The sequence below is a fragment of the Zootermopsis nevadensis genome, unplaced genomic scaffold (genome assembly GCF_977971745.1).
Source record: "Zootermopsis nevadensis isolate Lab colony 2312 unplaced genomic scaffold, Znev_1.0 Znev_ptg000022l, whole genome shotgun sequence".
Classification (NCBI taxonomy): domain Eukaryota; kingdom Metazoa; phylum Arthropoda; class Insecta; order Blattodea; family Termopsidae; genus Zootermopsis; species Zootermopsis nevadensis.
Genome location: NW_028259154.1, coordinates 24,104,391 through 24,122,230, shown reverse-complemented (window position 1 = coordinate 24,122,230; position 17,840 = coordinate 24,104,391). Strand labels below are relative to the sequence as shown.

The following is a 17,840-nucleotide window of genomic DNA, read 5'->3' as shown; positions in this document are numbered from 1 at the left end:
TCAGTCTTAGGGTCCGCTGAAATCTTCATGTGACGTCCATCTTGACATTGCATTGAGCTGAAAGAGGTTACATTTTTGTTTATGTTCCCTTAATTACAGTATCTAAATGTAGTTTGGAGTCAGGAAAGAAAAACAAATGTTTGTTTTATTATACAGAAGCTGAAGAATTTTTTTGTAAATTTTTTAGTAAATTATACATTTGCTGTCAGCTGTTTTAATCAAGTAGAACGTTGAAGTGTGAAAGGAAATGTTCCTGACTGATTAAAGTAAAGTGTACTGAAATAAAATGGAGAAATTATGATAAGTTTTGTTCTTAAGTATAGATGACAGTATATTATGTTAGCAGGTGATTAACATGCCGCTCGGTCTGAGGCATCATGTTTCGGACCGGCGAATGTGCGCTGGTTCGAGTCTCGGGGGAGAAGAAATTTCTCATGAGCTTTCGACCAGTGTGTGGGACCGGTGCCAACCCAGAATCGTGAGGAAATTGGGGAGCTACAATGAGTAGTGTAATCTGGTCTTGGAAACTAGCAATGGCTGGGGGTTCGTCGTGTTGACCACACGTCACTCTGTATCTCGTTGGATGATCGTTCACCTCTGCTTAGGCATGTGAAGTCGGCTGTGGCTCTCTGGAGCTGTTATGCCACGGATTATTATTATTATTATTATTATTATTAGGTGATTAACGTGCCTTGTGATGTTGATAGTGAATCAATTTTCATGGGAAAGTGCAGAGTTTTCCTGATCCAGATACAGATAAAACTTTGCACTTATATAAAGCTATTGGTTTAGGTCATAGTTGACAGCAGTGGAGTCAAAGACGTACATAGGTAGGTATATTTTGTCAGTGAAGTATTCTTTCGCAGAAAATATACAGTTAATTATATTGCTGCCCTGTGTTATGTATATACTCGTTTCTTCCTGATCGATTCGTGAGGATTCTCCAGAGGCTACAGGTTGAACATTTAATGCTTAACTCTAGGCTATGGTCTGAGTAAAAAGCAATGTAATCACGTACTTCAGACCATCACAAACCTCCCCCCCACCCCCATACACGTTTCATATCGGAAGTAGGGGTGCAGTCAAGCCAGGGTGGCGCCCTGGTTCTAAAACAATGCAGAGTGGGGCCCCGCCCTGGCACTACGTTTGTCAAAGGTAGGCCTCATAGCCTGAGGCTGGGAGGAAGAAGGGTGAGTGCCCCACCTCGTGCTTAAAGTATCAGATTCGGAAACTTGCAAAAATGGCAATATGCAAGAGCCAGAATAAGTAATTACGCTGCTGTTGATTGTCGTACAATTAATTATATAACTGTTCTGTGTGAATTAACAACAAAAATTGCCTCGTGTTATGATTTATGCTGTGATATTTGAGGTTCTCACAGTGATGAGTATGAAGATGGATGTCTTCTGGGTTATTGCGATGATGGAGGCAGCAAGCATCTTTGAAACGTCGGTAAACGTCTACCACGCTATACGGCGCAGAAACCCTTCGTTATTTATTCCCATTTCTTTCAGTATGGCAAGACAAGTTAGATCGCTGTAGCATTTTCTTTTTAAGATTACAGTGCTGATCGAAAATATGTTACAAAATTTAAAATAACGATACGAAGTTCAGTTCCATGAATCGAAAGTGTAGTGCAGCCAGTCGAGTTTCATAATGTGGTCTCAAAACAAGCGAATATTGGATCTTTATAACTAGGGATAAACATAGGATCGGAGTTTACACGGTTGGGAGGAGTAACTTTTAGAGGCGAGATTGTCGGAAAGAGTTTTCGATCGCAGAAAAAGAGGAGAGCGGGATTTAGAAAGATCACGAAGTAGATGATTTGAACAGTTTGTTTACTTCGGAACGGGTATGTGGGCCTATATTTTACAAGGAAGAAGAAGAAGAAGAAGTAACTGGCGGTAGTTTGCACGACTGTCACCAGATCCACCTCAGTCAAGAGCGGACAGTTTATTGTGGAGTAATACAAGTAATGAATTCGTATTTCCTCTTCTTGGTGCATATAAGTGAGTGATTTAAGTGAATACTGAAAGCAGAATGCGAACAGAACTGTTTGGTGACCAACATGAGTATTCGGGAGACGAATTTTAAGGCTGAGAGGTGGATTTATGTAAGTCAGAATCATATCTAATGCTAGTTACATAACCACACTATTAGTTACAATATGGTCTTGCTAGAACTGAGGCTGCAGAAACTGTAAAACGTTCATGATCACAAAGGTATTACAATCAATAAAATCTTCTCAGGCAATCAGCCGCGTTAGCTGGTTACCGTAGTAAACCGACGTTTCGAGAACAAACTCTGTCCCCATCATCAGGGTTCTGATGTGACTGGATCCTCGGAAGTCGCCTGTGTAACTGCCTGCTCGGGACCAATGCACATGTCCGGACCAGCCAGAGTTTGTTCCCGAAACGTGGGTTTACTACGGTAACCAGCTAACTCGGATGATTGCCCGAGAAGATTTTATTGATTGTACTCGTCGCGAAAGTCTCAAATCCAAAGTTATTACAACTTACATCTTGCACTTAGAAAGGAACAGTTTCCCTTATTAAGTCCACTATTTTAATAAGCAAAGAAAACGTATTGCATTATTATTTATATTGTGGTCTTCTAAACTGTGACGCCGTGATTATAAGTAGACACTGAAGGTTTAAGTGGGCAACCACCTAAAAGAACATACATCGTCACAACTCACAATAAAAGAACACAACCCACATTTTAAACCCCGTGAGAAACCTCGCATCTCATCTACCGCGTTACATGTTTACTTTTGGCTTACTCATCAGCTCAGATTACATCGCTCACTTAATGCTGCTAGGGCGATTTAATGATGAATTGGAAGTGAGGTTAGGACGGTTAGGTTGTAGCCTGGGTTAAGGTACTGTTACGAAATTTTCCTGGACGGACTGAGAAAACTACGGAATGATTACTGCTCTGTCGCGGACTTCGGTGTATTGTGTTATCGTTTTAAAGCACATGGTGTTTAGGTATTAAGTTCGTTTGCTACTATTATATCAAACAGCGATATTTTCGGACCTGCTGTCTGTACTTTGATTCCGAAAGCAAGTGAAATGCTGTCGATTTATGGTCACAGAAATCTTGATTAGATTGACACGTGTTTTTAATATTGTGTTTCTGAGTTTGCTTGACGAAAATTTTCAACAGACGGTATTCAGTGTCGGCTAGGAGGAGAGACGAGAGGCACTTGTCGATTCCAACATTTGTGTGGAGGGACAGAGGAAGCCCATAACAAGCATCAGACAGGATAGCTGGGCAGGAAATCGAACGGGGAACCTCGCGAATGTGACATTTTCAGCCATGACGTCCGAAGTGCTTTTAGATAGAGGGCGGGTTGACATTTCATGAACCTCAGGTTTGAGAATGTTGAATGAAGGTTGGATATGTAAAAAGGTTTTCTACCCATTAAACCTTTTCTCTTGGGCTTTAGTGAAATGAAACTTTTGTGTTTCTCATTCTTGCATTTTAAGATAATAAATAAATAAAAGATATAAATATTATATGACATTCCTATTTAACCGTCTTTAGTGGTATTATTAGCGTTGTCATGCACTCGTTCTTTTATAATTCTTCAAGCTCGGGTATGTAACTTGCATCCTGTATTATTATTATTTATGTATTATGTCTTCTGTTATGATATATGATTATGGTAACATATGTGCCTGATCATTCGTCCTTTCATATTCTATTTTAAAATGTGCCTCGTGGGATGTGTTGATGTATGGAACGCTGGTACGTATGCTAAATGTTTATGAGCAAACTCCGCGTGTGCCCCCTCTAACCAGTTCAGGCTTGGATCAAAAATCAAAATTAAATAATACAATTAAATTAATAGGTTTGATGTATTTTAAGTTTTATTTTAAGTATGTTAAATATATAAATGATACGACTACTATGTTATGTTAACACTCATTTGATACATTTATTACCAGTCAGAATTTTATATTTAAAGTAAATTTAAAATTATTTTACGTAATTAATTATTTGGTGTTCAGAAGTGTTGTGAAATCATGTGTTATTTGTTGTAAACACGGATATTTTCTATTTATTCGTACGAAAGGTGCATATAAACATTAACCAAGTTTCTCGTTCGTAATATGCAGGTATGATACGTGTGTAATGCAGCTGTTCATTTAACTAGGAATGCGAAACCATTACTAATGCTGAAATAAAACCGTACTTACGTATCTGACGACACATATTCGTACGTTACTGCCCCCCCCCCCTTCCGACTTGTGTGATTTGCCGGGCCTGCACGCTATCATAATCTCGAATCTCAGTTGAGGCTTCACTTCTGGCCTGGTACTTGGCTGAATTTAGAATTGAAAATTTAAATTATTTTAAAATGTTTCTGAAGTTCGTGTAATTTTCACAAACAGCTATTATGTTCATCTATTTTTTATATTTATTTGAGTCATGTTATTATAAATTAAAAGTATTATTGAAAACAGAGGTCTAAAATCTTGTTTACTTTTCATCATAATCTGTTTGAAACCCGCGTATTTAAAGTTTTAAGAACCTTTTTGGTGGGAGTACTTTCCCACTGGTCAGTTGCTGTTGCCAGTGCATTTTGTAATTTATTTTGGGCCCCTTTAAATAAAATTCCAGTTTAAGAAGCATCAGTCCAGATCGGCTACATCTACCCGCTGTTTTTATATATGGCAACGATTACAGTCAACGTTTTGTTGCAGATCGCACACTTTATTTATATTATTGAAGAACAAACCATCTGGACAGTATAACGGCACTGGCGTTCCCCAGTTGCATTTATAAAAGACGTTACATTTTGTTGGGTGTGGCAGGAGAATTAACTTATCGCTTGAAGCAGGACATTCTGGTTCCCTCGATTGTTTGCAAACCTCATAAACCGGATCAAAATACCAGTTTGAAGGGCATTCGAAAAGCTGGGCTTCACCTTGGTAGCATCTAAAGAACTGCGAACAGTTTTTTGGATTTCGAAGCAGATATACGTAGTTGAGGGCACTCTCAGATGGACAGGCTGGGGGATTATCAGATGTTGGCAGCCTTGTTGTTGTTATAAACGGAGTGCAAAGAGCTTCTTCAGGACGTTCACACCCTGTTGGTGAAGTAGCATTGAAGTGCATTTCGTTAGGGCACCGCAGAAGTAGAGCTGGTACCGTGTCATTCTGGTTGCATTGGAAAGAGAAGCTGCATTCGAACTGATGCGATACCAAAGAAGTTCTCGACAACGGGCAGGCCACTGCAGGCGACAGCTCGGAAGCTGTCCCAAATTCTGGTATTAGCAACACGAGCATCAAAGCCAGTGTTTGTGGACCTAGAATGTTGAGCAGTTGTGACCACACTGTTTCAGTTATGTAATTTGTAGCTTAAGTGCGTCATGTTTGTGTTGAAATCGAATATATATTTATTATCTCAGTCTATACACAAACGTATTTAAAATGTTGTTGTTAAAATTTATATAACACTATAACATCTGTAGTATAAAATATTACAATAAGTTATATTATGTTATATTAACTACAAACATTAAGAGCATTATTGAAGACAGAAAAATCTACAAATATACCTATAAATCAATAAATGCATTGCATTGAAATATATAATAGTTTTAAAAAGATAAAAAACGACGATATAAACCTGAAGATGATGTCTAAAACATCGAAACATGTCGTACAATAATTAATAAGCGCCATAATAAATGTAACATCATACTACGATAAAAACGCCATAATATAACATAATATAACTTATTGTAATATTTTATACTACAGATGTTATAGTGTTATATAAATTTTAATAACAACATTTTAAATACGTTTGTGTATAGACTGAGATAATAAATATTTATTTGTTTCAGTTATGTTTCTCTGAAATCATAACTCTCGTCTCTTGAACACATTAATGTATAACTGTTTTCCAGAGGTAGGCAAGCTGCTGCCCGCAGGCCTCATGTGATCCCCAGGCTAGTTTATATATGTTTGTATAATATTTTTTTAAAAAAAAACTCTTACTAGTAAATAGGTTGGCTAATAATTAAACGCAGATAAATCTAAATAATAAGCCTAATATAAAATATTCTTCGAAAATGTGGACTATAATCGACTGGATCAGGATAGAATCCAGCGGAAAGCTTTTGTGAACACGATAATTAACCTTTGGGTTCCATAAAATTCAAGGAGTGTCACGACAACATGAGCGACTGTTGATTTCACCAAAGACTGTTCCATGGTTTTAGTAGTGATCGGCCTGATCTATAAATCTATTCACCTCTAAACAGAACACATATTATCATCATTATCATTATCGTTATTTATTTGCATGTTTTATAGTTTTGTATCATATACTTGATACTTCTTAAAGAATACTTATCAATTTATTCACAAGATAAATATTACATTGTGATATTGCGCGTGTCCAATCAACATCATCATAATCTTATCTTTATTACTGGCGACGTAATCTCAATTCTTGATCTTTTATTAATAACTTCAAGGTCAAAATGAGTTTTCCAGGCGCACGCCATGAAAATCACAGACTTTTCTACTCTTAGTGTAAGAAATGCTGCCAGATGCTGTCTCTCTGCCAATTGTTTTACCACAGAAAATATACGTAATTTGCCAATTGTTGAAGGTTTTCATCTGTAAAACTGGATCCCATAAACACAATGGCTGTGATCAATCTTTGAAGTGTCAGTCACTGTTTCAGAATCGAAGTAGTCAGTGAAACAGTGAACTAAATCACAAACTAATTTAGTGAAATATTGATGATATTATCAGTGCCACAATTTATTTCGGTTAGTGTCCTAACCTTGTATATAAAGTATTATTATTATTTATATAGTTCGCATTCATTTTATAAGAAATGAGGTGTATGATACCATCACGTTACAGTATCTGTACCTTTTAATAAGTTATGAGGTAATAGGCGGATTTAAATAGTTTATGTAACTATAACTGACTAACTAACCAGATGGCTTACCGAACCCGAAGGTTCATCACCGAATTAACCAAAGCCCTCCACCGGACCCTGTCCTGGGCCAACAAAATCCAGTTTCCTTCAACTCCTATCTCCCATAGATCCCGCCTGAGATTATCTCCCATCTACGTCTAGGTCTCCCCAGCGGTCTCTTCCCTTCAGGTTTCCCAACCAGTACCCGGTGCACACCTCTTGTCCCATCCATGCGCGCTACATGTCCGGCCCATCTCAATCTTCTCGACTTAATCACCCTGACAATGCTGGGGGAGCAGTACAGATTTTTAAGCTCGTCATTGTGCAGTTTTCTCCACGCCCCATCATCTTCCCTCTTAAGCCCAAATATATGTAACTATATCTCCATAAAAAATTCACAAACCTAGTTAAAGTTGTTCATCATTTATCATCATAAATCCGAAATTAAAATACAAATTAGTTTTGTAAAACTTCAGTTTCATAAGGCAGCGAGTATGATGATGGCTGTCTTCTGGTTTGTTGCGTCGTGTAGTCTGGAAGAAGTTCGCTGGGTTTTCACGGGTGCTTGCTGCCTCCATCATCTTCCTTATGATGGAGGCAGCAAGGATCTCTGAAACGTCTGTCATCCTCACAAATTATGATACGTTATAAACCTTACCTTTGACGTTAGTGTATTAAAACATACAAAAATGTGGTAGCCCCTAGTGGCATTTATTCGTATAACTAAAGTTTTGTCTAAATCCATCAACTGGTTCAGAAGACACACGAAAACGCTGGTTTCACAAACCTATTTTTTATAACAAATATGGAGTAGAGATGAAATTATTATTGTTAATTTTATCGAATTATTTCGCGAGTTGGTCTGATGTTGCACTAACTACTTCGATAATGCAGTAGTGTTTGTGACACTTCAAAGATTGATCACAGGGACATTTACTTCTTGCAAAGATTCGTATTTAGTTTCACATTACTCACCTGGATAAAAAAGATATTTACCCGTCATTATATCCAGTGTAGATGTAGATGTGTCTGCTTCAGAGATTTGATTCTACGTTCTAAGTCTTAGGACGTTTTATCACATATTGATGGAATATTTTATTATCAAGTATCGTAATAATCTGCCGTATGACGTACTCGCATCTGTGATTTGTTTCCTTTATTTTACAAATCATTGAATGATAAGCAGCTGTCTCAGATGGAAAACTCAACTCAGATTCACGAGTTATTTATCCTCTTCAGTGGGGATTGGAATTTAACCAAGAGTGAACAAATTTCTTGTTAATTTTTGTAGGCAAATAGCTCTTTGATAAACTTTGTTAATATTTTTATTATTAAAATTTACAAAGTTAGCAATTATGGATTCAGGTACTACTACTATTCGGCTATATTAATAACATTTTTTCAATGGACTATTCATTTTTGTTTCATCACTAAACTTGTTTATTTAAGAGAAGGCGGTTTGTAACAAAGTGCCCTGTTAAGGTGATAGTTGTTACAGTGAAGGGGAAAATTTGTTACAACAAATTGTATTAGTAAACAGAAGGAACAATTCTAACCTTTATTAAGTAATAAGTTACAGACAATATACCAATTAACAATTAATTACAGAAATTAACTTCAAACATATGAAACATTTTCATCATATATTAGCAGCTTGACTTAACGAGATTCTTCCAGAAGAGACTTCATCAGCTGCTAACTTAAGCGTTTCCAAACTTGTATTACCTCTATTAGTCTTCCTTTTGTACTTTCGTACCATCTTCCCCGATAAAACAATAAAATGTAATAATTTGCAAACGCAAGTTTATTGCAAAAGACACGGGTCACGCTGATACACTATAACAAAGTACGTCATTTTGATTTAACGGTCAAAGCAGTGTCAATGTTCGACTGAAGTGAAGAACGAAGTACACGCATTGCTCTTAATATAAAGAGCTTTAGGTAAGGAAACTTTAAAGAACTTGCCTTTACCACACGGTCGTGGAAATGAATTCAAAATCAGAAGAAAAATTTTACTTTTTATTGGTAAAAACACTTAAATCAACCTAGCTCACGTAATACACAAGCTACAAATACCATACCTCGTGTAGAACTGCGCACAGGGGAGACGCAATCGATACGAGACTCTTAAGATTCTGCTGAAAATGAGTGATTTTTAAACTAAAATATAACAACTTGCCCCCTTCTCCCCTACACTTTCAGTTAATTATTCATAAACCATCCTATCATTCTACGTTGTATAATCTAATATACAGATAGCATCGTTAAATAATCACAGATAGGACATTATGGACGGTAGGAATTATGTAGAAAGGAATGAGACCTGAAGTTAATTATTTGTAATTTATATCTTAATTGCGTCATGTTTGTGTTTTAAACAACATTATTTTAAGTTTGTGTATAGACGGAAAATAAAATATTGTATTAATTATTTGTGTTAATTTTGGTTAAGCAGTATTTTAAACTTACGTGTAGGTTGAAGAGGTCACATGAGATACATTACCTCTCTTCCTCACCAACATATGTAAAAGGATTGAAATATGTTTTTATTGCTAGGTTATGAAAATCAGACAAGTTAATATGAGCTGATTATTTAACACCGTAGGATAAACTGTGACTTATACATACAATTTTTATGAGGAAATGTGCAATCTGATGGAATAAAGTAACTTAGAGAGGATACGAATTTTAAATGCGCCTACTTAGAGCTTACATGTAGACACTTTAACTGACTTCAAGTTACATTAGTTTTTAAAAGAGGCTCGTTGTAAATAAATGTTCACATTAAATCAAAATGTTGCTTAATATTTATCGAGATTAACACCTGAATTAATTTAGGCCTTGAAATAATTTTGTAATGCCTGTGGCCGAAATAGTCCATATTTATCATTACTGAGATTATAGGCCCAATGAATTATTTTCCCCCCATTCGATTTTTATTTTGCCATAAATCCTCTAAACGGTGATCAAATATTTTTTTAAATTACTGAACAACAGTTTTGGCAGAACGTTTTCTTTCAATCTTTCAGCATGCTTCCATTATACGTATGTTTCAATATGTGGTTTGATGTTCTGTCTAAAATATTATTAATCTATTACGTCTGTGTAATATTCTAATCTCCTTTTGACATTGAAGTATAATTCCTGCAAATGTTGTTAAAGAACGTTTCAGCACCTCTAGTCTATCTTGTTTCTTATTTGTAAAAATTATGGTTCTCATAGCAGAATGTGTTTTTCCGTTGCCTTATACATTTCTATTTCAAACCTACCACTATTTAAAGAGGTCTGTAATGCCCAGTATCTTATATTCGGCTTTTGTTTTAACAAATTTTCTCAGAAAGTAATGCAATCAAAACCAATTTACGAAATACACCATAGAGAGACATCATCTAATACGCGCTTCCTGTATAGAACATTGGCAGTAGATATCTAAGAATGAGGTCATGGTGATACAGTTTGGGTGATCTTTACTCAGTACGAGGTCTGATGGCAGGCTTTTGTTATAGCAGCGATGAACTTCGGTAAATCGTAGTTGTAGACGTTACTTTATTTCGTATAAATACGTTGGGGATAACAGAATATCCATAAGAGTTCAAAAGCAATTATTTCCAAACAAACATGAATAAAATACAATCTGATTTTTAATAATAATATTTATATTTAATACGTCTTTTGTACTGATAAAGACATACGTACATATATAATTAAAAATTGTCAGTAATGTCATCTAGGGAACAACTTAAGGTCGTTATAGCCTAGGAATTTATGACATAAGTAGTTGTATGAAAGGAAACAAATGTAATTACTGGTATATCTTAAGACAATTATATTCACATTACAACTTACACAAAATCTGTACAGCGTTTGTTAGGAACTTAACATAAACAGCATATGCATACATTATTCAGCACTATGAATCTATAGTTTGTCCTTCATTTACCATCTTCTACCATACAAAATAAGGCAAGGGCTCGAATTCCACAGCGTTTTATTGAATGTATTTTAGGTATTTGTAAATATTAATTATTGCATAAGGATTTCAAAATTTATGGCTTAGCTTTCCAGTCTACTTAACGACAATCTTCCATATATGTAACGCCAAAACGAAGCGAATTATTATGCAGTGACTAATCGTTACCAAAAATTATATAATTTCTTCTGAAATTAATGATCTTTTCTCTCGATTTTTAATCGAAAGATTTCTTGTTTCTAATTTTAAATTGCATTTCTTTAGTGCGCGATACTTCAATATTATGGTCGTCAACGAATGAGGTCTTTTTGTTCAAGATCTGACAATTAAATATGCATTCTGGCTCCCAGATCCAAGTGCAGATATCCTTTTCGCTGCAGAAATACGTTGTAGGCGGGCAGTCCATTAGGACAGCTTCTCCATTGTCACATTCATAATACGAACTACAATTGTCAGGATTTGCCAACAGAGTCAAATTCCCATCAACCTGTTCAGGACATTGTGGTACTGCGGCTGGAATATAAATATTATCGCCGATAAGTGGCTTGTGCAGAATTTTGTTATCAGGATTCAGCTTGCATCCGCTGTAGTCACAATTGTCAATGTAATCACAGTATTCCTTCTCCGCACAGTAGTAGAGATCTTTATTGCAATGCTGCGTGTACAGATATCCATTAGCACACTGGTAAAATTCGCTGCAGTTTTCTGGTTTAGGGAATAGTATTATTTCATTATTTTCGTCCTCTGGGCAAATTGGTAGGTCAGCTCTTGGTGAATTATGAGGGTGGCTCCTGACTGTTTGCACAGAAAACACCACGAAGCACGTAACAGCTACAGCGTACAAACCTGGATTCACAAGAAAAAACACAATAAATTTTAATAACATTTACACCGTTTTTATTATAAAACTTTAATGTTGTTGTAAATATTCCCTCTGTAAGGTCTGTAAAACCGTGCTTTAATTTAACTATTCGAATATTTTGACAAGTTTCAGACGTCGGCCTTTACAGTTGTTATTTTAAAGGTTATAAGGTCTTCTGATGAACGTGGAAATAGTTAATACATTACACAACAAATGTGTTAATCTTGTACCTGCGATAATTATACATTTACGTTTACAAAGAGATGTCCGAGAAGGACATGGAGGGGTAACAGTAACATTAAGATGGCTCGTAGAGAGATAGGTTGAAGATGGAGGCAGAACTGGCACAATGGCGGTGAACGTGGTAATACACCTTCCGGGTACATAAAAAGCTGAGCTGCTATCGGCTTTTTTTTAATGATTATGCTCTATAGAATTAATTTACAGACCAGCAATTCAGCCAATTTTATTAAAAATGTCCATTACTGTGACTAAAAATAAGAAACTTTTTGAGGAAACTTACCTTTCATTGTTAAGAGTTCTTCTGCTTAGTTTCACAAGACGCTGATGCTTGAATTGATGCTGTATCTTATTGTCTGCGGTATTTAAAGGCAAGACAACGGCAAAAAAAAAATGGATTGTTGATTACTGACGAAAATGATGCCTAATCATTACATGACTTATCTGTAATTAAAGTCAACAGTGTTTTATGCGTTTTGTAACAAGATCGAGAAGTATCTAGGACATTCCGCTAGATAACAGGAAACGGTGAAGATAAAATCTGCCTGAAGTTTTGTGACCTTGATAAAATAACTCGTAATTTTTCAAGTAGTTTAATGGAAATTACATTTACTACAAATTCACCAGCTTCTGGTCTATGCTGACAATGTTAAATTTCTTGCGTGAAAAAATATCTCAGGAAATATGTTAGATGACTGTACGGAAGTTGGTACTGAAGAAAATTCAGAGGTAATTGGCTTCGTGTCTCATAACTCGACTACAGGACACATCCGTTGTGTTAATTTGGTGCAATTAAACAGTTTCGGGACAACAAAGAAATTAAGATCAAGTTAATTTCGGGGAATGGATAGTTCAGAATCTTCTGTCTTTCCTCCTAATGCCTCACAAAAATTAAAATATACAAAACGATAAATGTATCTCTTTCTTACATGAGTGTGAAAATTGACCACTCAAGTTAAGAGAAAACACAGATTGAAGGTGTTTGAAAAAGGGTACTCAGGAAAATATTTAGATCTGAGAGGAATTAAGTGGAATGAGACTGGAGCTAGTCTGTAGTCTTCACCAAATATATTATTGCGATGATCTGGTCAGGGAGGATTTGACAGACGAGGAAAACATGAAGGAAATGGACGATAAGTAAACATAGGCGTAATTGGGAGGATAATATTACAATTAGTAAATAGGATGTGAGTGCGGTGATCTGGTTTATCAAATAAAAATTACGTCCACGAAGAAGTTAAATCGGATAAATTCGGGATGTGGTTGTTGCCGTTTAGTTTAGAATATTTTTCGTTTTTCCCAGCTACAAAAATAAATACTGGGATATAAAAACTTCAGTTGGACATATTTTATGCGCATGTGAATACTGGTTTTTAAATTTAACAGATAAAACATAGGTAAAAAGAGAGAATAAATGCTGAGAATTGTGTGTTCATACAAGAAATACGGAGAGAATTGCATTATGAGGAATTTTGTTATTTGTTAAACATACTCTGTTTTCAAAGCTAATTTTGCATATGTCAGTGTAGGCCCACTTGGTTACGTGTTGTTGAGATCTTTAATAAATATTAATTCAAGCGAAACAAAGGATGATAATGTGCGGTGGAATATGTAGCAGGCATGGGGAGAAGATGACAAATGCGTAGAAAATTTAAATCGAGAAGCATAAAGGGATCCGACCAGTTTGAAAACTGGAGGATAATATTGAGATACAACTTGCAAAAACAAGGTGTAAGGATGTGGACTGAAGCCATCGCAGGATTTTGCGAATATTATAATGGCCATTCGAGTTTCATAACGTGCTTGAAATGTCTTGAGAAACTAAGTGACTTCAGCTTATCAAGTTGGACTCTGCTCAGCGGAATGGAATTTAAGTTTTGATCTTTGTGTCAATAATTTTCGATTGTCCCTACCGTGAATCATGAAACTTGATTAAGTAATTTTACGACTTGTGGATCCTGAAGTGTTGAATGTTAATATATTTACAGGTGCAATTATTTCAGATGTCATATCGGATGCACCACTGTAATATGATACTTGTGTTGTCTAATTTAATTAACGTATACTGGGATCCCACTTATCAATATTTTGTTGATTCGTGCGCCCACTTTGGGGTGAGGTGTTCTCTTTAAAGTCAGTTATGGATTTCTTGTTTAAAGATGAAGTAAATTGTGACGTTCTGAAAGTGTAATGTGAAACTCGAGTCCGAATATTCATAAAGACCATTATTTACTGTGCCTGTTTGATTATAAAATAGTGATTTAATTGTTTATATATGGCTTATTTAACGACGTTGTCAGTGACTCAGAATATGTAGTACCAAAAAAGGATGACAAATGAGTACAAAATTTGAAAAGTAGTGGAGGGGAATTACCATGGTCCATTTAAGGCGTATTACGGGTTTAAGCGGAGAGACTGAGGGAAAGCACGAAAAATCTCGGTCATGACAGCCAGTTTCCTGTCCGAGATTTGAACCCGAAAATATAGCAGGAGTGCTGACCTCTTTCGGCAACTTGTTTGCTGATAACAGCGTTTTGAACATGTAATGTGCTGCATTAACTAACTAACTAACTAACTAGATGGCTTACCGAACCCGAAGGTTCATCACCGAATTAACCAAAGCCCTCCACCGGACCCTGTCCTGGGCCAACGAAATCCAGTCTCCTTCAACTCCTATCTCCCATAGATCCCGCCTGAGATTATCCTCCCATCTACGTCTAGGTCTCCCCAGAAGTCTCTTCCCTTCAGGTTTCCCAACCAGTACCCGGTGCACACCTCTTGTCCCATCCATGCGCGCTACATGCCCGGCCCATCTCATTATTCTCGACTTAATCACCCTCACAATACTGGGGGAGGAGTACAGATTTTTAAGCTCGTCATTGTGCAGTTTTCTCCACGCCCCCATCATCTTCCCTCTTAGGCCCAAATATCCTCCTCAACACCCTGTTCTCAAACACCTGCAATCTGCGTTCCTCCCTCTGAGTGAGAGACCATGTTTCGCACCCATACAAAACAACAGGCAAGATTATATTAAAGAAATAAAACATGGAAAAAGAAAGAAAAAAGTTGTCTTCTTTCTTTACTTTCCTTTTTGTTAGTCATCCTTTCTCATTTTCTTCTCCTCACGATTTAATATAAATTCTTTGTGTGCTGATCCGTTTCTGGTGCCAGGTGCAGAAGTTATAAATTGCGCTGGAATAGGATTTAATAGCGGATATTTTGTACAAAAATAGTTCACTAGGTCAGGAGTGAACAATTTGTCTGCTCGAGGAGCGGATGAGCTATTTCATGTAGATCACCGGTTGATCTGTACTTAAAAATTATGTTCTGAACAGGCAGAAAACTGAACAAGAATAGGAACTGGCCACAGGCTTGTTTGTTCCTCGGCTGTCATATTCGATTATAACCGGTCGTAGCAGTTCAGTAGTTACAAATTCTTTGTCGTATTATGGATGGTGCGGATTTGATTATCTTCCTCACTAGCACATTAACTATAAGAACCGGAAGCATATTCCTTCCGGAGTGACGAAGACACGCATTTTATTACTTGTCTTTTAATGTAGTGTAAACTAGTTTACTAGAAACGTATTGATGAATTAATTTTTTTGGACAGTGTGTATTTTGACGACATTTTCTGACCAGCTATAAGCATTTCGTTCTTTAAGAAGAAAGTTGAACAAGGAATCGTGTAATTTCAGCTGGAAGACGTAAATTCTTTAATACCCCTGCAGTTCTGAATTCACATTTCATTTACAAATGGGCTACATTTAAATGAAGTAATTTAAAATAGTTATAGTTATACTGTCACTTTTTGTCTGTGACTTGAAGCGAAGTAACGCCACGTTAAAATTTATTAAATAATTTTTAATCATCAAATTACTTCCGTGTTTGTTGTGTCTACTGCGAGGTTCCGTACGCAAATTAACACATCGTGACGCGAATTTTGCACTCGTCCTTTCGGAAACATATTCGCTGTGAAGATGGATTATTTTTTTTAGGGGAGCGAGCCTGTTTTCTGATACATCAGTGTTTTGTGGTGGTGTTATCTCGCACGCGTTACATTGTTCGTGTTTTTCGCACGACGTGAACGCGTGCACGAGTGTTTTTGTCGGTTCGTCTGTCTGTCTGTCTCGCGTTTCATCTACGAAACTATCAAATGGATTTTAATTTATTCGTGTTTTCTAGGTGTGCCCTAAAAGTTGTAGAGAAAATTAGATTTTTGTTCCTGTCAGTCCAGTATAATTTCATATAAGTTCATTTTCCCTGTTTCATTACGTTCCAATTGCGGTGTAATTTTAATTAAGGTATTATCATGTTAAGTGTTTGATATCTTCCAATGATGATAGAGGTAACATAATATTTAATAAACTTTTCATTGAAAAGGTGATAATGTATAATATGGAACTGAAAGAAATCAAATCTGACATTGAACATGTCCTATCTTTCGGAGAGTGTTAACAGCTTGTCAAATCAGATATATACGATGGATAAAGAAAGTTAACAAAACGTAACATGTAATATCTAAGAAAGTGGTCAGGAGCTAAGGAGGATGACGTGGACTTCCATGATTAATTTAGGATATTACACAACGAGGGACTCGGTGATTACACAGACCACCTAATGCACGTGAGATAGCGACATGTAGAAGATTACGCTGGGACGGGCTATGATAAGGGATCTTAAGAATGCATACAGAATTGTGGTAGGGAAACTTATAAGGGGATTGTTGAAGAGCTTGAAGATTAAACGAATATTAGTTTTTCGTCAGGGGAAGTACTTCACATTAAGCAGGATTTTATCCTGATGTTTCCTGCGTCTATTTGCCTCTGCGTTGTCAATCATTTTGAGCTTGATTCTCTTATTCTCTTCTACCAGAGGAAATTGAGGGCGTTTTTATTGCTCCTATATTTTGATTGGCAAAGGGAATTTAAAAACATCGAGAATAACGTTACTAATTGAAAAGTCTCATCGGAAAGGCACGACGATTTTAATTCAAATGGGAATCGTTTAATCCTTTAATCATCGGGAACAAAGGGTAAGGTGTTATGGTTCCAATTATGGGAGTATCGTGTTCCAAGATGATTAAGTGATTTGCCGTTTCTATAAATATAAGTACATACACACGCTAAGCCATCACATCACAGCCGATATTTTGCCTCTGGGGTTCATAACGCAATATTCTTATGCACAATATCAATGTATGAATTTATAATGTATAGTTGCTTGTATGTTCTAATTATCTGAGAGTTCGTTACTTAACCATTTAAAGTCCAGTTGTGAGTGTACGTGCCACCTGTTTCAACATCAAATATCTCTGCCATTTTTTTTTTGTACTCAAGAGTTTCGTGTGATTCACATATTAAATAGAGATTATTTCCTTCAACAGCTTTAACCACTTGATATTTGCAACGGTAAAGTGTTATTTTTTTTAGAAGATGGTCGGCTTTAAAGAGCTTAAAATACACATTCTGAAACTGTAGAAGTAATTTTTTTTTATTCAGTGAATTACTTTAAATATAAAATATTTATAAGTGTAAGCATAACTACGCTCTCTTTGTAGTTCGTGCTTATTTTTCATGTATTAATGTAGTTTTCGAATTGTAAACTATGTTATAGAAGTAGTATTCAAACTGATCAAGGATAGGCAAGTCAGAGTCGGAGGCTGAATCTGACTTTAAATCCATTTAATACGTAGATTAAGAATGTGAAGGACTTCAGAACTAGACCCTCATACGTCTTAATGAATTAGTGCTTAACTATTATAATTCTGTATGAAACATTTATGTGTTAAAATTTATAAACTTTCCGACTCTGGTA

The 17,840-nt window shown here is 36.1% G+C and overlaps 3 protein-coding genes across 4 annotated transcripts in view; 1 reads left to right on the top strand and 2 right to left on the bottom strand.

Moving 5' to 3' along the window:
• The first annotated feature begins 1,924 nt into the window (after positions 1-1,924).
• Positions 1,925-17,840, top strand: part of LOC110828317 (ubiquitin specific protease 10) — a 138,441-nt gene continuing 122,525 nt past the window's right edge. Inside the window, exon 1 of the mRNA XM_022060935.2 lies at positions 1,925-2,113. The gene's annotated coding sequence lies outside the window, so the exon portion shown is untranslated. The remainder of the gene's footprint in view (positions 2,114-17,840) is intronic.
• On the bottom strand, positions 3,850-8,049 carry LOC147873052 (putative chitinase 10). Of its 2 annotated transcripts, none has more exons than XM_087353412.1 (2): positions 7,948-8,049; positions 3,850-5,317 (listed from the first exon to the last, which is right to left on the bottom strand). In XM_087353412.1, exons 1-2 carry the CDS (start codon positions 7,952-7,954, stop codon positions 4,674-4,676), a joined length of 651 nt encoding a protein of 216 aa, XP_087209538.1. In that variant the 5' UTR covers positions 7,955-8,049; the 3' UTR covers positions 3,850-4,673. The 2 variants fall into 2 exon arrangements, with proteins under 2 accessions (XP_087209538.1, XP_087209537.1); XM_087353411.1 differs by having other exon boundaries at positions 7,927-8,040.
• On the bottom strand, positions 10,587-12,415 carry LOC110828302 (uncharacterized). Its single transcript, XM_022060902.2, has 2 exons — positions 12,307-12,415; positions 10,587-11,767 (listed from the first exon to the last, which is right to left on the bottom strand). The coding sequence occupies exons 1-2, from the start codon at positions 12,311-12,313 to the stop codon at positions 11,139-11,141; spliced, it is 636 nt and encodes a 211-aa protein (XP_021916594.2). The 5' UTR covers positions 12,314-12,415; the 3' UTR covers positions 10,587-11,138.

Bases quoted from the DNA above. Each gene is read 5' to 3' on its own strand.
- LOC147873052 (XM_087353411.1), bottom strand. From the start codon at position 7,954: ATGACGGGTAAATATCTTTTTTATCCAG. The intron at 5,318-7,926 runs GTGAGTAATGTG...TCAACATTCTAG, and splicing joins TAAATATCTTTTTTATCCAG to GTCCACAAACACTGGCTTTG.